Source organism: Mesoplodon mirus (genome assembly GCF_964341445.2).
Source record: "Mesoplodon mirus genome assembly, chromosome: 5".
In the NCBI taxonomy this organism is placed as follows: domain Eukaryota; kingdom Metazoa; phylum Chordata; class Mammalia; order Artiodactyla; family Ziphiidae; genus Mesoplodon; species Mesoplodon mirus.
Window position 1 is genome coordinate 41744695 of NC_138980.1, and position 26881 is coordinate 41771575.

The 26881-nt window shown below is 44.2% G+C and overlaps 1 protein-coding gene across 5 annotated transcripts in view; it reads left to right on the forward strand.

Moving 5' to 3' along the window:
- CACNA1A (calcium voltage-gated channel subunit alpha1 A) overlaps nucleotides 1-26881 on the forward strand; it is a gene marked incomplete at both ends in the record, with an annotated part of 240998 nt that overhangs the window by 26229 nt on the left and 187888 nt on the right. For 4 of the 5 annotated variants that reach the window (XM_082621831.1, XM_082621833.1, XM_082621835.1 and 1 more), the window contains 2 exons: nucleotides 17035-17140; nucleotides 19523-19662. In XM_082621831.1, coding sequence (XP_082477957.1) covers nucleotides 17035-17140; nucleotides 19523-19662 — 246 coding nt within the window. The remainder of the gene's footprint in view (nucleotides 1-17034; nucleotides 17141-19522; nucleotides 19663-26881) is intronic. The other variant, XM_082621832.1, reaches the window with a different exon arrangement.

The window sequence follows — 26881 nt, forward strand, 5'->3', positions numbered from 1 at the left end:
CCTTTAGGTCTCCCATTAAATGGTACATCTTCAGAGAGCCTTTCCTGACCCAGTCGCCACCACCCCCAGGTCTAAATTAGGTCTCCCCCCCACCATTCTTCAGAGCACTTATCACTATGTTATTTTGTAGGCGTGCAGGTGGCATTCTGGCCAGAACTCTCTACTCCCAGGAAAATGGAAGGAAAAATCCCATAACAACACAAATATTTGTAAAACAGCTCCAGGGACGTGCTTAGTTAGGTTTCCAAGGACAGAGAGATGAAGAGGAAAAATCAAGGGCTGCTTCTTGAAGGAGGCAGCTCTCCGTGCTCCATTCATCCATAAATCAGCGAACATGGCATGAAAAGAAAGTTGTCATGAGGTCTCTGAGCTTACGGAGTTCGCGGTTGATCGTAAAGATGGCAGGGTTGACAAATCACTGTCATACAGTGCCATAAAATATCATGTGATGTCATACAATGACAAATTGTCATAAGAGCCAACGCAGAAGCACTGTGGAGAGCTGGTGTAGATCACACGGACAGTCTATTTCTTACGGTATCTCTAACCATGTGGTCCAGGGGCCGCTGTTGGAGCCAAAGGTGAAGGCAGGTGAGAGTTAGGGCAAGAAAGTGCTAAGCTGGGTTCTATGTCGCCTCCACGAGAGGTGAGCTTTGTCTGTTTTGTCCTCTGTTGTATCCCCAGCACTTAGGACACCACCTGGCATATAGTAGGTAGGTGCTCAATTGATCCTTGCTGCATGTTTAATAATAAAAGTCAATCATTGTGGTTGAGAACCTGAGCTGTGAACTCAGACTGAGTTTGGTAATGAGCCTCAGTTTTACTGCTCTGTAAATTGGATGGAAAATAGTCTCCACCTCATAGGGCTGTATGTTCATTTTGTGAATACTGATCAAATATATACAGTGGGTAAGGCATTGTTCTAGACACAAGAAGCAGGCAAAAGTCCTTGCCCACATGGGCTTACATCCTCAGTGGGAGAGACATAGGATAAGCAACAAACAAAATAATAAGTTGTACTCTAGAAGATTATAAGGGCAATGGAGGAAAACAAGGAAAAAGGGTGGGGAGACCAGTTTCTATATTAGATAAGGCCTCACTGAGGAGGTAGCATTTGATCCAAGATTCAAAAGAAGTGAGGAAGCCATGAGGATGTCTGGGGCAAGAGGGAACAGCAGGTGCAAAGGCCCTGAGGTAAGGTCATGCTTGGCATGTTGGAGGAATAGCAAGTAGGCTGGTGTGGCTGAAGGGAGTGAGCAAAGGGGAGAGTGGGAGGAGGTAAGGGCAGGGAGATGACAGGGCAGGTGGTGCAGGACCTTGTGGACTATAGGGAGGACTTTGGCTTCTGCTGTGAGTAAGGTGGGAGCCATGGAGAGTTCTGAGCAGAGGAGGGACACGACCTGACTCAGATGTTCACAGGCTCCTCTGGCCACTGTGTGGGGAGCAGACCATGGTGAGCGGAAGGGCAGAAACTGGGGATTAGGGAGGAAGTGACAGTGCTGGTTCAGGCAAGTGGGGGCGGGACTAGGCTATTAGCTGTGGAGATAATGAGTGGTTGGATTCTGGCAACAATTTTTAAAAATTTCTTTTGTGGTAAAATATATATAACATAACATTTACTATTTTGAGGTGTACAATTCAGTCACCGTTAGTACATTCACAGTGTTGTGCAACCATCACCTCTTTTAGTTTCACAACACTTGATCGCCCCAAAAAGAAATCTTATACCCGTTACTAGTCACTTCCCGTTCTCTCTCCCCTGCTACCCCCCAGTTCCTGGCAACCACCAGTTCTGGGTATAATTTGAAGGTTGATCTGTGGGATTTTTGGATAGATAGGTGGTGAGGGCTCAGTGAATTAATGTGCAGAAAGCACATAGGTAGCACATACCAGGTGCTCACAGCTGAAATGGCTATGATGTGTTGGCAGTGATGGTGAGTGCTTTCCAGAAGCCTTGCTCTAATGCTAAACTGGCCTACCCATCTATTTAGAATTGCCACTTGCTGGCTGGGTGTAGAGCCAGATCTTTGACACTTCCAGTCTGGCTTGGGTATGGGTGGGGGAGGAGTACTCAGAAGGGCCAAGCCAGCACCATCCGTTCTGGAATACCATCCAACTCCGGTCCAGATTTCCCAGAACTGTGCAGGGAAATGTCCAGGGAAGGACAATACAGCTGATGGGAGTTCTGGCAAGCCCTGGCCTTGGCTTCCTGAGGCTGTTACACAAACTAGTGTTTAGAGCTTCAACCAAGATGGCGGCTTTCAGGGCAAGAGCAAGAAGCATACTCGTTCTCTTCATGGTTGTGCCCTCACTTCCTTATGTGGCTTCATACAAATCCCTACTCCATTCTCTGTTGCTGTTGACCTCTCTCTCTAAGTGTGAGACTCTTCATCCCTTTCTTGATATTTGTGATGTGTTTTGGTTTCTAAAGATGAGACCTCTTTACTTATGCTCTGGTGTTAACTTTCTGTCTCCTTCCATCTCTCCCTCACTCAGTGCATTATTTTCCCTTGTCCCTTCTCCCCCCTGCCTGCACTGATATTTACCCTCACAGTTATCTAGACTTTATTCTCAAGTCTTGTCATGTGCAGGGTGGTAGAGCTTAAAGAACATGGCCCATATGGTTCTGAATTCTGATCCCACTTCTGCCACCTTTGAAGCTGTTTTGACTTTGGGCAAGTCATTTAATCTTCCTGAGTGGAAATCCTTCACCTTGCTCAACTAATGTTTCTGGTTCTTCTCTGGTTACACAGTAGAGTGTCTCTTCTCCACCCCCTGGAAGATAGGCATGGTCATGTAACTTGCTTTAGCCAGTGGAATATGAGGGGAAGCGACAGGTGTCACTTCTGGGTAGAAGCTTTAAGAGCCAGTGTATGATTCACCATGTTCCCTTTTTCTTGCCTCCACCATCACATGTGCACAGAGAGCGAGCCTCCCTCAGACTAGATGCTGGAGAGAGGATGGCATAGAACAGAGTCCTCATCTCATCTGCAGTGGACATATAGCATGAGCAAGAAAATAGACCTGTGATGTTTTCAGTCACTAAGATTTGGAGGTTTTTTTGTTACTGCAGCAGGATGTAGAATATTCAGAATGTATACTCATCATCTGTGCACTGGGGCTGATATCTAAGCACAATTTTCTGATGAGGAGTATGTATACTCATTTAAATTTCCAGCTAAAAATGATTATTTCCCTTTTGCTTTCTTCCTATGGAGACTCTATTTCCTTTCCCTATTTTTCAATCTTAAATAAAAATAGAGAAAGAATTGTTTTCCTCTGGGGAGATGAATGGTTTCTAAACCCCTGGGCATTGATTCAGACACCCTCAACCTCCTTCTTCCTATGACTTTTTTTTCTCGCCTTCCCTGATCACTTAGTATCTGCTGAGGGATGAATGAACCCCTGTTTTAACTCATTCAGTTTTAACTCTTGCCATCTTCAGCTTCCTTTTCCCCACCTCCCCTTTGCCTGTTCTACTCCTGCTCACCCCACCAGGGAGTTTATACTCAAGTTCTAGAACCTGCAGTGTTCCTCCATTATCTGTGGTTTCTTGCTTGCTTAGCACCCCCTGAGAATCAGCTATAGTAGCAAATTAACAAATAACTCTGAAGTGCCTCAAGCTTGAAGACATTTCCTTTTGCTCACCTAAGCAGGATGCTGGAGCAATTGCAAATATCCTATCCCCTACTGTAAATCCTTCTTCATCATTGTGAGAGATTCAGTCAGGATCAGTGAAGACCCAAGCAGAAGATCTTGGCTGAGCCTCCTTGCTGTTCCGGCTGCGCCAGGTGTTGTCATATTGATGAAGCTCCTGGGACTGCTGCCAGCAGCCTCTAGGATTAAATCAATAGAGTTTGCAAAAGTAAAAGCTTCTTTTGGAGGCAGAGAATATATTAGTTTATTTTTTAATGATAAAGCCTCAAGGAGAATCTTCATGGATGGCAGGGCCAGCAGAGGAAAAGGCTGGGCAGACCCAAATATTTGAAGAAGTGTGTGGGGGAGCAAATGAAGGAGGTTTCATCTGGGACTTGGGGCTTTCCAGAAAATCTGTTTAACTCGGGTTGCCAATGCAACAGCTGGGAGAGTTGGAAGAGGAGTTGGAAGATTTAGAAAGGACTGCTGTTGAGATATAGAGAGAAATGAAATAGGTAGGGATTCATTCGCTCACTTGACAAACATTTATTGGGGTCCTGCTATGTGCTCAGCACTGAGATGGGTGCTGAGGATGTATGGTGAGCAAATTCTACGACAAGTGTTTTTAGAAGAGATGAGGAGGAGAGAAGGCCCAGGAGAAGGTCATGTGAATATGGGGGTAGAGATTGGAGTGATGTTGCCACAAGCCAAGAAACACCTAGAGCCACCAGAAGCTGGAAGAAGCAAGAAAGGATCCTCCCCTAGAACCCTTTGGAGGGAGCTTGGTCTTGCCGATACCTTAACTGTGGGTTCCTGGCCTGTATAACTGTTAGGGAATAAATTTCTTTTATGAGTTTTTATGGGTGGGCTTTAAGCCACCCAGTTTGTGGTAATTCATTACAGCAGCTGTAGGAAATGAATACAGATGTGCCTATGAAGTTTGAGATGTCTCTGAGAAGGTGCAAAGGGACGCATCCATAGCCAGAACCTCACTCTGGAGCAGGGAGGAAATGGGATGAAGAAATATCCCAACTCCCCCCCTTTTCCTCCAGTCATCTTGCTGGTGCTTCTCCTTGGCCAAACCTGCCCAGAAGGCAGGAGATGAGGAAGGCTGGGTAATGCCATTTACCAGGGTCAGTCCTGCTTTTCCTAAGACACAGAGCAGAGCAGTGAGTAGATATTTGGGAGGCAAGTGCAGCAAGAGATGACAAAACATCAAAATGCACGAGACTCCCTAGAAGGTAGATGTAGAGAATGGAAGACTGCCTAGGATTGAGCCCCAAGGAAGACCAACATTTAGAGATTTAGTAGAAAAGGGGGAGTGAGAAGGGGAAACAAATAGTGACAAGAAGGATAGTAGGAAAGCACAAAAGGAGGGCATGACCAATTAATCTGAGCACAGAAAAGTGGTCCTGGGATTTGGCAGCCTGGAGGTCTTTGGCAATCCTCACTATAAGAGTTTTGGTTACGTGATGGGGCTAGAAGCCAGCCTGGAGAGAGTAGAAGAAGAATTTGAGGTGGGGAAGTGGAGGCAACATGTGTAGTCAACTCCTTCTTTACAAAGGGGAGTAATGGAATGGTTTGGTGGCTGGAGGGAGATTTGAAGTCAAGGGTGGGGTTTCTAATGATGGGAGGATATTTATTTCTCTAAATTGGGTTATTCCCAGCAGTGTACCAATAGGTGCTGGTATCTTTTCCACCTAGGATGCTCTAATTCTTGAATAGCCATTCGAGGTTTAGGATCATGAATTCAATGTCAGCCTCCCAGACCGTTGATCTCGTTCAGGAATGTTACTCTGTACAGACCCCAGGAAAGCAACTGGTTGGGTTTATCCAAGGATAGGCTTTTTCCAGGATGGAAAGAGAGGCAAGGGAGTGATATATAACCAACCTACATAAGGTTGACAAGGAAGGAGATGAAGGCAGGAGAGAGTGCTGAGAAATGGTGGGGTCAGCAGGTTGCGGGGCTTCATAGGATGGATGTTGGTTTGCATTTAAAAGGTTAGTTACCTGGGAGGAGAAGAGTGGTACTTAAAGAGAAAGGTGATGGGAAGGGGCATTCTGGAGGTAGCTGGTGTCACTTCTGGGTGTGTGTGGCTTGGAGTTGACATTGGTCATTGATGAGGAGGTAAGGATGTCCTCCAATGATCAGGTATGGAAGGGGCCAGCATGGACGGTGGTCTCGCCACATAGAAATTGAAGATCATAGTTACAGGCTCTACCAAAGTCTTACTCCCAGCTTTTGTTTTCCTGTGGACCTCAGCATCTTGGCTGCTGAGGCTTGGACCTTGGACTTCCTGCTGAGCCCAGTGGCACTGGGAGAGACCTGTGTGGCCTTGCATGGTTTGGGAGAGGGAATTTCTTGGCCTTCCTGCCTTTCTTGGGGACCTTCTCCTTGGCTGCACCTGATTTTGAAGGGGTCTTACTCACCCCATCTGGGTTCTTACATACCTGTTTCACCTCACCTGGATTGGGAGGGTCCTTCTTTGTCTCTCTTGCTTTCTTGGGGCTCTTCTCCTTGGCTTCACTGTTTACTTAGGGCTATCATGGCAGATGTCTCCCTGGGCTGGATTTTCCTACTGTTTGGGGAAACTAATCTGAAGCTGCCAGTGGCCCCCTTGGCCTTGGAGTTGATGGTCTTCAAGGAAATTTCAAGTTTGAATTTAAGCCAAGGGGTAGATGAAATATGTTGAGAAGATGCTGAGGAAATGGAGGATTTCTCTGACCACTGCACAGGGGTGACAGTACAAGACAGGAGAATGACTTCCCCTTAGTAGAGTGAATATGCCAGGGAACATGGTTGTAAATTGGACCAGGAGACAGAGATCTCACATCACTCAGATGTCTCCAGGGAACTTCACTGTCCTGAAAAAAGAGAGAGGGAGAAACAAAGAGAAGTATTCAGTCCTTATTTAGAGCCTCAGACCCCAAGAGTTTAAAATTAACCAATACCTCCTGCTCAAAACTTGTTTCGGCACTTCTTCCCTTTCTCTTTTTCATTAAGGGAACTTCATTTTGCTGTGTGTGTGCATGCATGTGTGTGTATGTATGTGTGTTTTCCATGAGTCATGTTAATTCTTCCACATTAAACTTTTTGTTACAGAGCAATTTTTACATTTAAATCAGGGATTTAATTTCAGAATGAACACACATACTCACGTCACTTTCTAAAACACTGTAAAATATAGCTCTGTGAATCTCCGGGTTGATTTGGCAGTATCTATGAGAATGTCCAGCATGCACCCTGCACCCCCTCTAACCCAGCAATTCCATGTCTTGGAATTTATCCCACAGAAAAAGTCCTCACAGATACACAAGGATGTATGGTCAGATTATTCATCACAGCTTTGCTTGTAATAGAGACAAACTGGAAGCATTTAGGAGAGCAGTAAATAAATGATGATGCATCCATTCACAATAATACTGCACAGCCTTTTAAAAGAGGGAAGTCCAATATACTGATATGGAAGATGTGTCCAGTGTGGTGAGGGGCACAGCAAATCACAGACCGTTATGTATCACGATCCCAATTTTGTAAAGGGAAAACACGATTTGGAATGCTTGTTTTCATGCATTTGATAGTATTTGTTGAGCACCTATTATGTGTTAGTACTGTCCTAGTTGCTGGGCATACAATCAAGAACAAGTCAGACAAATCCTTAGCCCGCCACCTCCCTCCAATTAGGGTGGACATTCCAGTGAGGGAGCCCAACATAAATAAGATAAATAAATGACCTAATTTGTTTAATGTGAAAAGTTGCTAAAAACGAACAAACAAGCAAAAAACAAACAGGGCAGAGAGGTGGAGATGTTGACAGGGTTGGGATTTTAGATCTGGTAGCCAGGGAAGGCCTCAGTGGGAAGACAATGTTTTTTGTTTGTTTGTTTGTTTCTTTTTTGCGGTACGCGGGCCTCTCACTGTTGTGGCCTCTCCCGTTGCGGAGCACAGGCTCCGGACGCGCAGGCTCAGCAGCCATGGCTCACGGGCCCAGCCGCTCCACGGCATGTGGGATCTTCCCAGACCGGGGCACGAACCCGTATCCCCTGCATCGGCAGGCGGACTCTCAACCACTGCGCCACCAGGGAAGCCCAGACAATGTTTTTTTTTAATTGAACTATACTTGATTTACAATATTGTGTTAGTTTCAGGTGTACAGTAAAGTGATTCAGATATATATATGTATACCCTTTTTCAGATTCTTTTCCACTATAGTTATTACAAGACATTGAATATAGTTCCCTGTGCTGTACAGTAAATTCTGTGGTTAATCTATATATAGTAGCGTGTATTTGTTAATCCCATAGTCCTAATTTATCCCTTCCCCCACCCCCCTTTCCCCTTTGGTAACCATAAGTTTGTTTTCTATGTGAGTCTGTTTCTGTTTCGTAAATAAGTTCATTTGTATTGTTTTTTAGATTCCACATATAAGTGATAACATATTAATATTTGTGTAACTTATTTCATTTAGTATGATAATCTCTAGGTCCATCCATGTAGCTGCAAATGGCAATATTTCATTATTTTTTATAGCTGTGTAGTATTCCATTGTATGTATATACCACATCTTTATTCATCTGTTGGTGGACACTTAGGTTGCTTCCATGCCTTGGCTATTGAAAGTAGTGCTGCCATGAACATTGGGGTGCATGTATCTTTTCAAATTAGAGTTTTCATCTTTTCTGCATATATGCCCAGGAGTGGGATTGCTGGATCATATGGTAGCTCTATTTTTAGTTTCTTAAGGAAACTCCATACTGTTTTCCATAGTGGCTGCACCAATTTACATTCCCACCAACAGTGTAGGAGGTGTTTTAGTACAACCTGAAGGAGGTGAGAGAGTAAGCCCTGCTCCTAACTAGGGGGAAGGTAGGAGAGACAGCAGCCAGTGCAAAGAATGTGTGTTGGGGAAAATCTGAGAGAGAAACACCAAACTGCTAGCATTGATTATCTCTGGGAAGCGGGGTGGTATAAGGACTTTTCACTTTTTAAATGATATATTATAAACTTTAAAAACGAAAAAAATACAATAAGCACATATTCCTATTATAATTAAAACCATTTATTTTTTGAAAAGGGATCTTGAGGGCTGTCTGAGGAAAAAGTTAACTGCAAAAGTCAGTGAATAAAAGCATATGAGGCGAACTCTGAGAATCAAGGGGGAAAAAGGAGAAGGATAAACAACAGGGATTTTTTAAAAATTGAGGTGAGATTCGCATATCATAATTACCCATTTTAAAGTGAACAGTTCAGCAAATCAACTATACTTCAATAAAAAATAAAGTGAACAGTTCAGTGGCATTTAGTACACTCACAGTGTTGTGCACCCACCACCTCCATCTAGTTCTAAAATATCTTCATCACCCCAAAAGGAAACCCTGTACCCATTATGCATTTCCTGCTTCCTCCAGGCTCCTGGCAAACACAAGTCAGCATTCTGTCTCTATGGAGTCATCTATTCTAGATAAATAAAATGTCGAAACAGCCCAAAAGTGGGTGAATGGTTAAACAAATTGTGGTATATCCGTACAATGGAATATTATTCAGCCTTAAGAATGAGTGAAGTATGGATACATGCCACAATGTGGATGAACCACAAGAACATTATGCTAAGTGAAAGAAACCAGACACAAAAGGTCATGTATTGTAGGATCCCATTTGTATGAAATATCTGATGGATATTTTTGCAACATTTATTTTAAGCCTGATATTCAGAGAGTGGACCACACACATTCACTGTGTTTTGTTCCTGGAAACACTTCAGATTTGAGAGACAACCTCATCAGCCATGATGAGGGTAGGTGTTTATGCTCCCCAATGACGGGAGGGGAATGAGACTTACATGGGTAAAAAAGAAATAGGAAAAGTTAATAATACTGGTAGCAGCAATTGAAATAAAAATAATGAACATTGATTGCATGATTACAGTGAGATGAACCCTGTATTATGCTTTCGTAAACATATAAAGCTTCCCAAACTCATAGTAACCAGAGTAAACCATAACAAAACACTCACATTTACTGAGTACATACTATATGCCATGCTCTGTTCTGCGTGTATTACTGTGTGTATCCACTCATTCCATTCTCACGCAGCCCTATGAGGTAGGTGCTACTTTTCACATTATATATATGAGGAAGCTGAGGCTTGGGAAGGAAACTCCTTTGCCCAAGTCCAAAACCATGTCTGACCCCCAAACCCTTTCACTACTTTACTGTATAATTTCTCATGCAGACATTTCCAATTTTCTGAGCAGAAGCATGATTTAGCTGCCCTGGATAGACTTCTCTTTTCAGAACCAAAATGTTGAAAATCTTGGATAATATTAAAAAAACAAACAGCACATCAAATCTATTTAGTGTTGGGATTTTAATTTTCTCTATTTGATTTTCCTGCTGACGTAATGAATCTTTTTGCATGTGTATGCCTCTACTGTGTATGTTAAATGTAGGCCTTTGCAATTGTCTCGGAGAGTGTTAATACTTGACACTGGGTTTACTTGTCCTGCCCCAGCTTGCCATGTCTGGGAGGATGTGTAATTAAACTTGTGCCTCTTGCCGCTGGCCATGGTGCTGAAAACATCCCGGGCCGCTCCAGAGTTGCCCTTGTTAGAGCGTCATCACCCATCAGTCTCAAGCTGATCTGCTGGAGGAGAGCTCTTTTCTAGCTTGATTTTGGTTAGTACTGTGTGTTGGAGAGTTCAAAGCCAATGTCTGAGAACTCGAGGGAGACTATTTGTATTGTTCGAAGTTGAAATATTCGTTAATATGACCCATTCAGGATGGGCTTATGCAAGTGTGGACCAGCATGCAGTGGTTGATAATTACTGCATTAAATTGTGGCAGTGGTTGGAACTCAGGTGAGGGCTGATCCAGTTGGCCTCATCCATGATTAACACCCCAGGCGTACCCCAACTCCAATTTTTAAATAAAGGCAAAAACATCCACCTTCTAACAAGTAAGGGTAAGCTGTTGAGTGGTCTGTGGTGGGGACCACCAGCGTGGATCTTGGAGCGAGCCCTACTTGCATGTATGACCTTGAGAAATTTGTTTATCCTCTCTGACCCTTAATTTCCTTATCTGGAAAATGGGGCTTGCAATAGAACCTACCTTGTAGAATTGTTGCAAGGAATTAACTGAAACAATGAGTGCTTAGCTTGGTGTCTGCCCAACGAAGCACTCAGTAAATGGCAGCTGTAATTATGTTGTTGTGCCTGTTATGGCCCCATAATAGTTGATCTTATTGCCCAGTTAAATTGTGGCATGTTTAGCAGAGCAAGGAATATGTCCTACACCCAAACATTCAGGGCCCTGGTACCCCCTACTCTTCTCCTGGTAATTGTGACGAGCACGGAACTAACATGAAAATAAGACCTACTTGGCTTCTCCCCATAAGCTCAACTGCTTGGTTGACTCATTGAAGTATGTGTTTCCTCAGAACACACCCATCAGGCAGCCCCCATGGTAGTGTCAAGACCTTGATGAGTTAACAAACCTGATCTGATTTTTCACACCAACCACAGGAGGCTTGAAATGAGTTGGGAATGGCGGGGGGTACCACAAAGAGAAGGATGAATTATTTGGACATTCTGCAGGGTCTTGTTAAGGGGCTGGAACCATCAGCCATGCCAACTTTACAAATTGATTTTCCTTGATGTTCTGGATCCCAAGAGCAGCTCCTGTTCACAGATGCAGCCTTTCTTCCCTGCAAAGAAATCACTTGGTCGTTTCCAGTGTCACACACAGCCCCTCTCTGGGGCCTCTGTGGGTCCTGATCAATCTAATTGTGGGGGAAGCTTTGTGTATCTGCACTTGCCTGCAGGGCTGTTTGCTAGCCTGACTTGCATGAGCCATTTCAGGAGACAGCTTTTCCTCCCACCAGGGATGCTTCTCTCCTTTCATCCACCACCCCCCTTCCTTGGCCTCTTTGGCTGGCTGATTATTCTGGATACCACTGACACAGGTGCTTTCTCCCTGAACCAATCAGGGAGCGGGAAGACTCAGCTCAGCTAGCAGAGGCATTGCTCACCGCAGCTGTGAGTTAGAACCCAGGCTTTCTAAATTGGGAGGATCAGGCACGATTCAGGGTTGGGCTGAGAAAGCCTCACCTCCCCCTGCCTGGACTACCTTTGACTTCTGCTTGGGGGAGAGAAACTCCTGTGCCAAGAACTCAGTACCCTACCTTTGCGTCTGGGCACCAGCCACATCACTGCATATTTCAAGGAGCCGGTTGTATCTTTAGTGTGCCCACGGAGACTTGGTACATGATAAGGTGAGGGGAGAGATGTGGAAAGCAAGACCCACTCACCCCTCCTTCCTTCCACAGGTGTTTACTGAGCACCTACTCTGTAACAGATCTCCTCTTAGGTGCTGAGAACAAAGCAGACAAAAATCCCTGCTTGCACAGAGCTTATAGTCTAATAGGTGAGAGAAACAGTGAACCAGATAAAGGAGAAAAACATAGCAGACGTTTGGGGACAAGGGTCAAGGAAAAAAAAAAAGTAGAGAAAGGGGGTAAAAGCCTCACTGAGGAAATGACCTTTGAGAAAAGACCTAGAGGAAGTGAGGGAGGGAACCATGTGGGCCTCTGGGGGTGTGGGGGGAAGAGCATTCTAGGGGAGAGAATTGCAGGTGCAAAGGCCCTGGCAGTAGAATGTGCCTCATGTGTTTGAGAAAGATGGAGAAGGCCAGTGGGGCTGCAGCTGAGTGAACGAGGGGGAGAATGGAGGAGATGAGGGCAGGGAGGTGATGGGGGCCAGTCGTGCAGGACCTTGCTGGCTGATGGGAGGACTTTGACTTTTCTTCGGAGTGAGATGGTAACCATGGGAGGGCTGTGAATATTTCCATGTGCAGTAAGCCAGAATTTTCTTTGCTGCTTATTTGTCTCATTCCAACATTCTCTTGTTCCATCAAGATCTTGGGTTTCTTTTCAGTCCCCTTCAGTGGAGGCAGAAGACTGGTCCAGGCCTCCTGAATTCTCCTCCTGGGGTCAGAACATGGAGGAGAAGACTTGGAGGAAAAAGGCGAGCCCCCACTTCTTTCTGGATGACTCAAAGCCACAATTACCTGGGGTCCTCCTCCCCCTGAAATTGATCTAAGGCAGCACTTCCCAAACTTCAGTGTGCACACAGGGCCCCTGGAGATCTTGCTCAAATGCATGTTCTGACTCAGCAGGTCACCGTGGGGCCTGACATTCTGCTTTTCTAATGGGTGTTGCCTATACTGTTGGTTCGTGGACCACACGTTGAGTAGCAAGGGTGTAAGGTCAGTGTTGCAGGCACCCATTTGGCGTGTGTCTGTGGACACTGGCGGGGTGCATGGGTGTGTGCAAAGAGAGGGGGATGACATTTGATAGCCAGTGTGCCCATGTCTGACAAAACATAAGAAAAAGAAATAAGGTGGGAGTGGGCAGCTGCTTTCTGTCGGCCCCCATGCTGACTAAGGCTTCATTGTCGTACCCAAGAGCTCTGGGTCTGAAATCCAGGTGACAGCGGCCAACTGAACGCCTGATAATGCAGCCCATAAAAGTGCCGCTTGCTCCTGGCCTTCTGGGACTCTTCCTGGAACTTCAGCTTGAATCTGATGCAGAGGAAGTCACGTCCCAGCTGTTTAGGGGCAGGAGGCCAGGGGGCCCTGAAAAGTGAGGCGGCAGCTTCACGCAGAAGCTAACAGGGAGCTAGTTGGCAGGGAAGGGAAGTGAAATCATCGGATTCAAATCATGGCTTCAGAAGGCTCCGCGAGGGGAGGCCAGGGAAGGGCTTGGCATTGCTTCTTTGTGTACAAATATTGTCTCCTATTTTCTGGGCTGCAGGGTGAGACAGAATGGAGTATTTGTGCAACACAGCCCAGCTTTGTTCTCTGTGCTTCTAATGACTGTCAGCTCGGAGGCAGGAAGCCAATCAGAGATGATCGTCAGCAGGAATGGTTTTTGTTGACTCCCCAAATTGCCCTGAGTCTTGGATTCGCTTTTCAAAGTGTGCGTGGAGCGTGGCTCAGCTGCTTTCAGCTGGAGGCAAAGGCTGAAGCTGGTGACAAAGAAGACCTGATTTTCCCGGATTACTTAGACTCTTACTCCCAGGTTTTCTATTTCAGACTTTGTTTTCACACCTGGAATGTGGGTATACACTCCAACTCCTCCTCCGGCCTGTAAGATCCCTTAGCTTTTACAGAGCTTCCAAGATGCCAAATGTAACTCTAGGGCCAAACAGGAGACTGAGGCTAGTTAAGTTTGCAAGAGAGAAAGCTGGGAGGAGGGCAGTAGTTTAACATGGCCAAGTTCAAGACATGCTCTTTGATCTTTCTGCAAAACAGTGGATTTCTGTGTTCCCAGGGGATCCTTGGCAATATCTGCACGTGACTTTTGGTTGTCATAAGTTTTGGTTGTCATAACTGGAGAGGAGGATGCTACTGGCATCTAGTGGGTGGAGGCCAGGGATGCTGCTCAGCACCCTACTATATACAGGACAGCCCTCCCCCCACACACACACACAGAGAATGATCACCCACAAATGTGAGTAGTGCAGAAGTTGGGAACTCCTGCTCCAGAGTAACCAATACCCTATGGCTTTCTCCCTCTAGCATCCATTTCTCCACACCTAAACCTCCTTCTCAGAAATTGCCAGCTTTGTTATGTTAGTTTCCTTTCCATTTAAGGTAATTATTGATATGTATGTTCTTACTGCCATTTTGTTCATTGTTTTGGATTTGTTTTTGTAGGTCATTTTTCTTCTCTCCCTCTTTCGTTCTCTTCTAATATAAAATTAAAAATTAAATTAAAAAAAGAAAAGGAAAGAAATTGCCAGCTTTGTTTACTAAGGCTATAGGCCTGAGGGTGCTTCTGCAGATCTGGCAGGGAGACAGGGATATTCTGGTTTACCGACTGATCAGCAGATCAGGCCCTAATATGAAGTGAGCAGGACAGACCCTCCCCAAGGGCAGACCCTCCAGTGGGACTATCTGGTAGCCTCGTCAACCCGGAGGAGAGTTCCCAGGATGCAGAGAGGAGTTTGTGCCTAGAGAGAGAGGGAATGTACATCTGGAAATAGCCATATGGACCGACCATCCCTTCCCTCTCTCAGATCTTGAAAGGTCTGCTTCTCGGAGACTTGCCCTCACCACCATATTATTTTTTATTGAGGTGAAATTCACAGAACAGTACTAACCATTTTTAAGTGACTAATTCAGTAGCATTCAGTACATTCAGAAGGTTGTTCAGCTATCACCTTTATCTAGTTCCAAAACATTAAGCATCTACTTACCGTTTTCCCCTCCCCCAGCCCTGGACAACCACCAGTCTGCTTTCTGATTGTGCATTTTCCCGTTATAGACATTTCATATCAATGGAATTCATACAATATGTGGTCTTTTGTGTATGGCTTCTTGACTTAGCATAATGTTTTCAAGGTTCATCCACATCGTAGCATGTGTTAGTACTTCACTTTTATGGCTGAATAATATTCCATTCTGTGGATATACCACATTTTGTTTAACTATTCATTCATTGATGAACATCTGGGCTCTTTCCACCTTTTGGCTATTGTGAATATTGATGCTGTGAACATGTATCCGAGTACCGGTTTTCCAATTCTTTGGGTATATAACTAGGAGTGGAATTGCTGGATCATATGGTAATTCTGTGTTTTAACTTTTTGAGGGGCCATCAAACTATTTTCCTCAGTGGCAGCACTGTTTTTACATTCCCACCAGCAATGTACAGTGGTTCCAATTTCTCACATTCTCACCAACACTTACTGTTTTCTGTTTTTTTCATTCTAGTCATCCTAGTGGATGTGAAGTGGCATCTCATTGTGGGTTTTTTTTTTTTTTTTTTTTTTTTTGCGGTACGCGGGCCTCTCACTGTTGTGGCCTCTCCCGTTGCGGAGCACAGGCTCCGGACGCGCAGGCTCAGTGGCCATGGCTCACGGGCCTACCCACTCCACGGCATGTGGGATCCTCCCAGACCGGGACATGAACCCTTGTCCCCTGCATTGGCAGGCGGACTCTCAACCACTGCGCCACCAGGGAAGCCCTCACTGTGGTTTTGATTTGCATTTTCCTAATCCTCTTTGGAGAAATGTCTCTTCAAGCCCTTTGCTTATTATTTAATTGGGTTATTGTTTTGTTGTTGAGTTGTAAGTGTTCTTTGTATATTGTGTTACCAGACCCTTACCAGATATCTGATTTGCAAGTACTTTCTCTCATTCTGTTGGTTGGTTTTTTGCTTTTGTTTTTGTTTTTTCACTTTACTGACAATGCCCTTTGGCTCACAGAATTTTAAATTTTGGCCAAGTCCAATTTATCTATTTTTTTCTTTTGTTGCTCTTGCTTTTGATATCAGATCTGATTACTGTATTTTTTTAGCTTTAGAATATAATTTTCTTAACATCTTTATTGGAGTATAAGTGCTTTACAATGGTATGTTAGTTTCTGCTGTGTAACAAAAGTGAATCAGGTATACCTATACATATATCCCCATATCTCCTCCTTCTTGCATCTCTCTCCCACCCTCCCTATCCCACCCCTCTAGGTGGTCACAAAGCACTGAGCTGATCTCCCTGTGCTATGTGGCTGCTTCCCACTAGCTATCTCTTTTACATTTGGTATGATTATTGTATTTTAAATTGCAACCACCAGTCTCCTTTCCTGCTTTTTCTCTCTATAGCATTCACCATCTTTTAATATACTGTATAATGTGGTATCTCACTTACTCACTTCTCCTCCACAAGGGTAGCTGTGTCCCTAGTGCCCAGAACAGGGCCTGACACACAGTAGGTGCTGAACTAATATTTGTCCAGTGAAGGTTGGAGGTGAAATAGAGGAAGAATATCCACATTTTCCTTACAAAGTCATCTGCCAGGTTTCCAGGGCAGTGAAACTACTCTGTATCAGGCTATAATGGTGGATCCATGTCATTAAACGTTTGCTCAGGCTCATGGAGTGTACAACACCAAGAATGAACCGTCATGTGAGCTATGGACTTTGGGTGATCATGATGTGCCCATGTAGGTTCATCGATTTTAACAAATGTGCCACTCTGGAGGGGTATGTTGATAACAGGGGAGGCTGTGCCTATGTGGGGGACAGGGGCACATGGGACATCTCTGTATCTTCCACTCAACTGTACTTTGAACCTACACAAAGCTGGAAAGATTGGGCCTCCCTGGTGGCGCAGTGGTTGAGAGTCCGCCTGCCGATGCAGGGGATACGGGTTCGTGCCCCGGTCTGGGAGGATCCCATAAGCCGCGGAGCAGCTGGGCCCGTGAGCCATGGCCGCTGGGCCTGCGCATCCGGAGCCTGTGCTCCGCAACGGGAGAGGCCACAGCAGTGAGAGGCCCGCATACCGCAAAAAAAAAAAAAAAAAAAAAAAAAAAGCTGGAAAGATTTTCCTTAATTCTGTGATACTCCCTTTGAATATATGATTTTAGCCACCATCATAGCAAACTGCATTGTCCTCGCCCTGGAGCAACACCTACCTGATGATGACAAGACCCCAATGTCTGAACGACTGGTGAGTGAAATCTCTCTAGGGGAGGTCTCTTCTTTGCTTTGGTGGCAAACTGGTGTGGCCATGGGAGCCGAGGGCAGAGTGGGCTCTCCGTCTTGGCACCAAGAACCGGATCGTGGGCCCCCTACCTGGGGAGCCTAAATTTCATCAACACAATAATCTGGGGAGAGAGATGCCCTCACTGCCCATCCTCCACTCTCACCCCCCAGCAGACCTCATGTCAATCTGGAGGGGGGTAGGTGAGAGTGGTCACCTCGTCCATGAAAAGTCACATTCAAAACAAAATTCTTAGGAATTCCCTAGCCGTCCAGTGGTTAGGACTCAGCACTTCCACTGCCAGGGCTCGGGTTCAATCCCTGGTCGGGGAACTAAGATCTTGAACACCCCAAGGCGCATCCAAAAAAATTAAAATAAATAAATAAATAAATAAATAAAAATTTAAAAGTAAAAACAAAATTCTTGTGAAAAATGTTGACCATGCACAAATACACAAAGAACAGTACTGTGAACCCCTCATGAGTCCATCATTCAGATTCAACAACTGTCAAGATTTTGCCTCATTTCATATTTTTTGTCCCTTTTTATTTCCTTGGTTTATCTTTCTTGGCCAAAGTATTTTAAGGCAAATCCCAGACAAAATGTCAGTTCACTGCCATATACTTAAGTCTGCATTGCTAAAAATATGGGCACTTTCTGGGAATTCCCTGGAGGTCCAGTGGTTAGGACTCGGTGCTTTCACTGCTGTGACCTGTGTTCAATTCCTGGTTGGGGAACTAAGATCCTGCAAGCCATGCGGCACGGCCAAAAAATAAATATGGGCACTTTCTTACATCACCCCAGTGAGATGTTTACACCCAGCACAACAGTGGTTCCTGGGAATCATCGAAGACCCAGCCACTAATCAAATATCTGTGATTGTTTCAGAAATGGCATTTTACAGGTCATTTGAACCAAGACCCAAACATGGTCTAGATTTTATGTTGCTTAAGACTTTTAATCTAAAGCAGTTATTTTCCCTCCTGCCATTGACTCTGCAGAAACCAGTCCAGTTGCTCTAAGGATTGTCCCACATTCTGACTTTTGCCTGGTTTCTTGCTTGGGATGTCATTTAGCTCGTTCTTCTATCCCCAGTGTTTCCTATATATGAATATGAGCTCTGGAGGGACATTCAAAATCCAGTTGATGATTTGGTGAAACTCTGCAGAGCTGTAAACTAGTACTAAGATCTTTCTTGATGCCCCTAGCCATCCCCCAGCCCCCTGCTTCCCCTCCTGGCATTCTGACACTGCCAAGAAGGAGACCTCTCTCCTTTCCATCACCATTTCAAAGTCAGCTGTCATAACTCAAGTGTAGGGAGAGAGAGATGTTAGAATCCACTCATTCCTACTCCATGAAGTATTAATGATCTCAAGGCTTTTAAATTTTAATAGTTACATATTATAATGTATATCCTAAAAATAGATAACTAGCCCAGAAAAACTATGATTTCAGGACTTTTTTGTTTTTGCTTACAATCAAGCTAAGTAAAAAGAGTCCGTTGAAAGAATAGTAAACAAATAGTACTGGTGGCAAGCTGGCATGGAAAGACTCATGAACGCAGAATGCAAATGATTGAAGCTTGAGAAACATTGCCATAACACATGGGGAAAAATCCATGTAGGGGCTCTGATGGAGCGGAGCTTATAGCTTAATTCCAAGTACTATAGACTATCAGCTGGAAGCCAGATCTGGCAGGAGGTCTGGCAGGGGGCTGGGAGTTGGGACATTGGCCATTTACCAGCCAGTGCAGAAGCACTGATTCCAATATTTTAGCAACCTGAACAGCTATACTGGTGCATACCAGCTTAGAACCATCGCAAATGTCAGATTTGGGGTTGAGGTCAGTGCACAGGGGCCAAGCACAAGGGCCTGAATGTTATAGGTAACAAGAAAACATTCTAAACAAGTGCTTTCTTGTAGAACTTTCTGCAGTGATAGAAATGTCCTACGTCTGCACTGTCCAATATGGTAGCCACTGGATATGTGGCTAGTGTGACTGCAGAACTGAATATTTCATTTTATTTCATTTAAATTCGTTTAAATTTAAGTAGCCACATGTGGCTGCCCTACTAAACAGCTCACATCCAAACAAACAATTCTGTTTGGCCAAGTAGTGTGTAAAGTTGGCCAAAAGGAAAGAAGGAGGTGTCTTCTCCGTGTTTCTGTTTCTCTTGCAAAAGCCTTTGGACAGGGTAACTCCAGGCAGGATGCAGTGGAGGGCAGTGAGTGCCGGAAGGTCAGGAGAGGTGAGGGGAAGTGGGTGAACTTATCTGAGTGGGCTGGTTCCCTGTTCATGCCACCGTCTGCCAAGCTAAAGACACTGACCTTCCCTTTTCTCCCTTCCAGGATGACACAGAACCATACTTCATTGGAATTTTTTGTTTTGAGGCTGGAATTAAAATCATTGCCCTTGGGTTTGCCTTCCATAAAGGCTCTTACTTGAGGAATGGTTGGAATGTGATGGACTTCGTGGTGGTGCTAACAGGGTAAGTGGCCTGTGCTGTGTTTCTTAGAATTATATTGAATTACGAGGACTCTGGAAACCTAAGGGTTGTTGTGGTCCAGGCTGGGTTCGGGAAGGCTGAGCCCCCGTGTTCTTCTTCAATGTGTATGTGCCTTCTTCCCAGCAACAGCCTCATCTCAGCTGCATATCAGAGCGGATGCTTTCTGTTACAATTAGAATAATAGCTTATTAGAATTGACTGCTTCCAAAGTGCTTTATGTGCATTCTCTCATTTAATCCTCACAACCATCCAATGAATTAGGAAATATTAATATTCCCATGTGACCGTTGAGGAATCTGAAGCACAGAGGGACCTTATTTGAGATCACCCAGCTAGTAAGTGATGAAGCTGGGATTTGAACCTGAGGTTATGTGATTCCAGAACTCAAGTTTTTAACTGTTGTGCATGCGTGGTTCTTTTGCTTTGCTTGGGGATATCTTGCCTTTATTTTAAGCTGGTAAATGTTTTCTGAGGACTTCTGGGTGCAAGAGATTGTGGTGGGATTATGGACAAAACCAGTCTAAGTAAGGTGCAGTTACTGCAGTTTTGAGGAGTTTTCGGATCTGATACAATGAACCATAATTGAAAGGGGGATGTGTATGCACTTTCCACCAAGGACCCTGTATAAGCTAACACTAGCTGCTATAACAACAATAACAAAAATTCCAAAACTAAGTAATGATTTAAACACAACAGTCTATTTCTCACTCATTGAAAGACCAAAACAGCTGTTCCTTGTTGGCAGGCTTCTTTCCTCCACACAGTGTTTGAGGGACCCAGGCCCTTGCTACATTGTGGTTCCTTATTGTTGACCCACAGGTCAGGTCTGCTTGTCTGCATCAAACCGTGGAAGAGAAATGAGCATGGATGGTGGTATTTGGGAGGTTGTATGGGCCTGGCTGAGACCCTGCATGTAACCTCTTTCACTCATATGCCTTTGGCCAAAATTCAGTCACATGCCCACACATCGCTGCAGGGAAGCTGGGAAACATCAGACTGTGCTTAGAAGGAAACGGAAATGGATTTGGTGGATAGCCAGCCAATCTTTGTCACAGACCCCAAAGCCCTTTATCAGGTCCCAGTCTAGACATTACCATTTTGTGATGATTTCTGGCTCCTTTGCTTACCCACTCCTCTCTCCCAAGCTAAGTCTGTTTCTTCTCTTCCAAGACCCCTGTTTATTGGGAGACTTTCCTCATAGTTCTCCTGCATGGGATCACAGTTCTCCTGTATGCGGTCATAGTTCTGTTCTACGGGATCCTATTTCTCCTCTAGGGTTTGTTGCTGCTCCAGGTCCTGTCTCTCTTGGCAGATGTCATGGGTCTTAGTACCCAAGCTGTGTTGGCTGCACTCTCACAATTAACGTTTTGAACATATCTGTTGTTTCAAAACAATGTTGCTTCTCACAGAAGCATCATATTGGGCTGTATCATATTGGGCTGTTTCATTAGAGGCATTCAGATCTGAGTGGTCTGTTGCGAGCACTGTGGGCTAGCTCTAGCAGGCTTGGGTGTTCACTGAGGGAGTTCTGTTTGCTGTGCCCACACTTCTTTGGCTTGGGACCTTGGAAGGTTCCTGGGACATATTATGGCATTGGGCACTTATCACTCTCTAGGAAACTCATCTGTGCAAGAGCCCAGTGGTTGACTTTGTTGTTGTTGTTTAAAAAATGTATAATAAAAATAATCAGGGCTTCCCTGGTGGTGCAGTGGTTGAGAGTCCGCCTGCCGATGCAGGGGACACGGGTTCGTGCCCCGGTCTGGGAAGATCCCACATGCCGTGGAGCGGCTGAGCCCGTGAGCCATGGCCGCTGAGCCTGCGTGTCCGGAGCCGGTGTTCCCCAACGGGAGAGACCACAACAGTGAGAGGCCCGCATACTGCAAAAAAAAAAAAAAAAAAAAGTAATAATAATCAGACATTCAAAAATAAGTAGAGAATAATATAACAAATGCCTGTGTGTGCAAATATTCATTCAATGAGTATTTACTGGGCAACTACTATGTGCCAGGCTCTGGGACATAGCAGTGAACAAAACAGACAAAAGCCCCTCCTCTTGTGGAACTGACATTCTAGTGGTGAAGAAAGACAAAATGCATGAATGAATGAAATATCTAGTGTGTTAGATGTTGATGAGGGCTACAGAGAAAAAAATAAAACAGAGAAGGGATGGGATGTATTATGGGCAGGAGGGCTAGAAGCCAGGGAAGACTTGCATTGGGAAGGTGATATTTGAATGAAAACCTAGAGGAGGTGAGTGAAAAAGCCATGAGGATGGCTGAAGGAGGAGAGTGTCAGGCAGAGAGAACAGCAAGTGCAAAGGCCCTGAGGCTGAACTGTGTCTGGTGTGTTTGATGAACAGTGAGGAGGCCAGCGTGCCTGGAGCAGAGTGGGTGAGGGAAAGAGTGGAGGAGGTGAGGACAGGGAGGTGAGGTGGCAAACTGCCATCAAAATGAAACCTTCATATATAGCACAGGGAACTCTACTCTATACTCTGTAATGACCTATATGGGAAAAGAATCTAAAAAAAGAGTGGATATATGTACATGTATAGCTGATTCACTTTGCTGTACACCTGAAACTAACACAACATTGTAAATCAGCTATACTCCAATAACAATTTTTTAAAAAATGAAACCTTTGTAATACAGTGTAAGTCCCTGCATTCCCTTCCCTGGCCCCATTCCTTTCTCTCTCCATCCAGAAACACTTTCCTGAATTTTGTGTTTATCATTTCCATTTGTGTATTTACACTTTTATGTAAGAATATAAGACATATATGGTATCTGTTTTACATTTTGACTACATAAGTATATAAGACGTGTATATGTGTTGTTATGCATGCCTTAAGTTTCTCTATAAATGTTTTCTTCTACAAACTGCCTTTAACATTCAACATGAGGTCAATCTGATTGACAAGAATAATTCCCATTCATCCATTTTTACTGCTGCATGGTATTCTGTGGTATGAATAGTCTACCATGTATTTGTCCATTTGGGTTGTTTCCAGTTTTGTGCTATTTTGAACCAAGCTGTCTCCTCAGTCTTGCATGTGGATTTCTCTAGGGCATATACCCAGGAGTGGAATTGCTGAGTTGTGTACTATATGTATCCCCAGCTTCACTAGATATTGCCAAATTGCTCTGCAAAGTGTTTGTACCAATATATGCTTCCTGGGGCAGACTTTTGTTGCCAGGAGCTGGCTTGACCTTGCTGGTGGGAAGGAGCCTTAAAAACCCCTGTTTTTTTGGTTTTTTGGTTTTTTTAATTAATTAATTTTTGGTTGCGTTGGGTCTTTGTTGCTGCGCATGGGCTTTCTCTAGTTGTGGTGAGCAGGGACAATTCATTGAGGTGCACGGGCTTCTCATTGCAGGGGCTTCTCTTGTTGCAGAGCACAGGGTTCTAGGCGTGTGGGCTTCAGTAGTTGTGGCACGTGGGCTCAGTAGTTGTGGCTCCTGGGTTCTAGAGCACAGGCTCAGTAGTTGTGGTGCACTGGGTTAGTTGCTCTGCAGCATGTGGGATCCTCCCAGACCAGGGCTCGAACCCGTGTCCCTTGCATTGGCAGGCGGATTCTTAACCACTGCGCCACCAGGGAAGTCCCAAAACCCTTGTTTTTTTAAAGACACATGCACCCCAGTGTTCATTGCAGCACTATTTACAATAGCCAGGTCATGGAAGCAACCTAAATGTCCATCAACAGATGAATGGATAAAGAAGATGTGGTACATATATGTAATGGAATATTACTCAGCCATAAAAAGGAATGAAATTAGTTCATTTGTAGAGCTGTGGATGGACGTAGAGACTGTCATACAGAGCGAAGTAAGTCAGAAAGAGGAAAACAAATAAGGTATATTAATGCATATATGTGGAATCTAGAAAAAATGGTACAGATGAACCAGTCTGCAAGGCAGAAATAGAGACACAGATGTAGAGAACAAACATATGGACACCAAGGGAGGAAGGAAGGGGTGGAATGAACTGGGAGATTGGGATTGATGTATGTACACTACTATGCATAAAATAGATAACTAATGAGAACCTGCTTTATAGCACAGGGAACTCCACTTCACTGTATAGTAGAAACTAACACAACATTGTAAAACAACTATACCCCAATAAAAAACAATTAAATTAAATTTTAAAGAAAACCTGGCTTTTTATAATATGGTTCTTGAAACACCTAGGAAAGCTCACATACTGTTGAGCATGTAGTAAGTCTCAATAAGTGATCAGTAAGTTGAAAGGCGACCATTTAATAGGTCAGTCAGTCTGCTACTTGGATGTTTGTATCTCCTCCTTGATTACAACAAGGTGGCCTTTTCTTTTCTAGTTTCCTGATATCTGCTGGGCCTCTAGAGGAGAAATTCTTCATTTGAGACAGATAGCTTCCGAGTTGGAAGTAATGACATCCATGAACCCTCTGAAATCGCATGCCAAAATTGTGTGTTTGTATATTTTTCTGGTCTGTAGTTTTTATTAGAGTCTCAGGGGGTCAAAAGCCACAAGGAGCCACTACTGCAGATTCTATTCATTTCTTAACCTCTTCTCCTTTCCTTCTTTATTTTTCCCCACATTTCCTTCTCTTGTTTTACTCTTACTTCTCCAGTAATCAACCCTTATTCCTTACTATCTGGTGGTTCTATCTCCTTCAAATCAGGCACATAACTCAAATGTTATTACTTCAAACTGCAAGGGGCGGTTTAGTCTCCTGTTGGGTTATAAGCTAGAAACAGGGAGAGAAGAATAAAAGCCCTGCAAACCTAGCCTTCTGCTCAATGTCAGCGGTGGGGAAATGCAGTAAACTCTTAATTTCGTGTTCTTGGGGGAGGGGACTCAAGTGTATTAATTTGACATTGAGACAAGGATGACTTGAATGTGCACTTTCTGATTAACTCATTGTGTTCTCACATTTTGAAGCAAACCGCAGCGTTAAAACACCATTCATTTTTCATGGATTACCAAGGTTTTGGCCTTCTTTTGTGTGACATTTGGTAGAAAAGATCTTACCCATGGATTTTTGTGTGCTCTGTGTAGCTCAAGGCCCCAGAGAAATTCTAACTTTGTAATTGATCAACCCCTTTTAAAGCAACCTCCCCTTGTATTTGAAGTTCTGATCATTAAACTAAAAATGTGTAAGAGGAAGATTTCAGAAGCTTGGCTATATTTCTGAGATGACAGAGCTTTTACTGTAATGTTCAAATATATGTAAACATCAAAGAGGTCAGATAATACACTTGTACATGTTAAGAAAAGTGGCTGCAAACAGTACCAGGGTAGGAATGAAGATGATTGTTTTTTTTTATTCGTGGGCTTAGCACCATACCTGGCATATAGTAGGTGCTCAGTAAAATAAATGCTTGCTAAACTGGAAGGTGGTAACACTTTTGATAATCAGAGTGTTCTGGGGAATTTTCTAAGCTGTTTAAGGAGATGGGGACCATTGCATTGATAGAAATAGTCAAACAGTCCAGGAGCCTATGACAGGTACCCTGACATCAGATAAGGCAGGCAAAGGGCAGATGAGCTCTGGGTCTTTACCTACCCTGACATTTTATGACTGTAAAAAACAAAGGTCCCTTTTTGGAAGGTCCTATGTACCACCTCAGGTTTTGGGCAGTTTTGTGTTGAGGACAGAAATGAGGAAAAGACCCAACTACTTGGGGACCATCAGGGAACGGATGTTAGCTTTGTTTTCATAGCATCATTGAATGTAAGGGCTCAGTGGACTCTGGCAAGTCCAACTCCTTTTTACTCACAGGGAGTTAAGACACAGAAAGGCTAAGTAATTTGCCCAAGGTCACGTTGAGATGGTGGATAATCAGGAATATTCCAGAATCAGAAGGTATGTTCATATCAGGGAGCCTTGGAGTCCCAGTTTGGGGGGCAGTAGGGGTGGTATGGATAAGTACTGCCACCCCTTGGTTTCTGCCATCAGAACTTTGCCTTCTCTTTCTTTCTCTTGTCCCCCCAAGTACCCAGCCTGTGGTCCCTTTATAGAGAAATAGGGTGCCTCAGAGAGTAATTCCAATTCCCCCTTTTTTCTTAGCTGGTTGAAGAAACTGAGGACCAGAAGGGTCAAAATGACTTGGCCAAAGTCACCCACTGCTCGCACTCTCTTCCCTTTTCGATTAATTGAACAGCACTTGTAGTCATTCCTCGGCTTCTCCTCTTTCTTTTACCTCCTACACAGCTGTTCTGAGTTGCCTGCAAATAAAAACAGCATTCCAAACAACAGCAACAAGAAAGCACAAGTAGCATTCTAACTCATGAGACCAATGAACGGCTCCTATAAATGCCAGCTGCGTTTTATTTTAATGTCTCTTTACATTAATCCCTCCCCTCCCCAAGCAGAGGATCAGTCACTCTTGGTACCAAAAGGATCCCCCACTGTGGCACAAATGCTTTTTACCATTCAGAGAGTTTTATCGTTGAGAGGGCATTGATCTTTTTATTGTTCAGAGCATTTGGTTGCCATGATATTTGCTGAACCATGTTCCATCAGGAACCACCTCACTTCCTAGCAGCAGGAGCTTGGTTCTCCATCTTGTAACAACAGCGACAGCGATAATAATGATGCTGGCTGCCATGATTGTTATTGTTATCATTTATTGAGCACTTACTGTGTGCCAGCACTATATTAACAATTTCATGTGCATTATCACGTTTCAGTTGCATAAGCCTTTTTTTAGAGATGAGGGTCCTGCAGTTAGTAAAGGGCAGATCAGGATCTCAACTGCTGTGCTAGAACACATCCCTAAATCTAGGATAACCCTGGGCCCAACTTAAATTCAGGCAAAGAGCTATATCCACCCCAGTATCCTTATGAACATAATACCTGTTATTAACAACAGTGGCAACATTGACAAACTAGAACTTACAAGGCAGTTATAACATGATATACAGTACATGTTTATATGCTCAGCCAATTCTTACAACCCTCTGAGTTAAGTACCGTTATTATCGCCATTTCACAGATGAAGAAACTGAGGCTCAAAGAACTTTAAAAACTTGCCCAGAGTCACCCACCTCATAAATAGTAGATCCAGGATTTGAACTCAGGTAGATCTGGATCCAGAATCCATTTTCTTTAGTCCTATTTCCCTAAAGTCAAGTCTTTCAGGGAAGTCAGAGGGATCCTTCCTTTTCTCCCCCATCTTGGGCTCCATTGTGGCAGGAAAAAAAAAATGGGCAGATTTCCAGA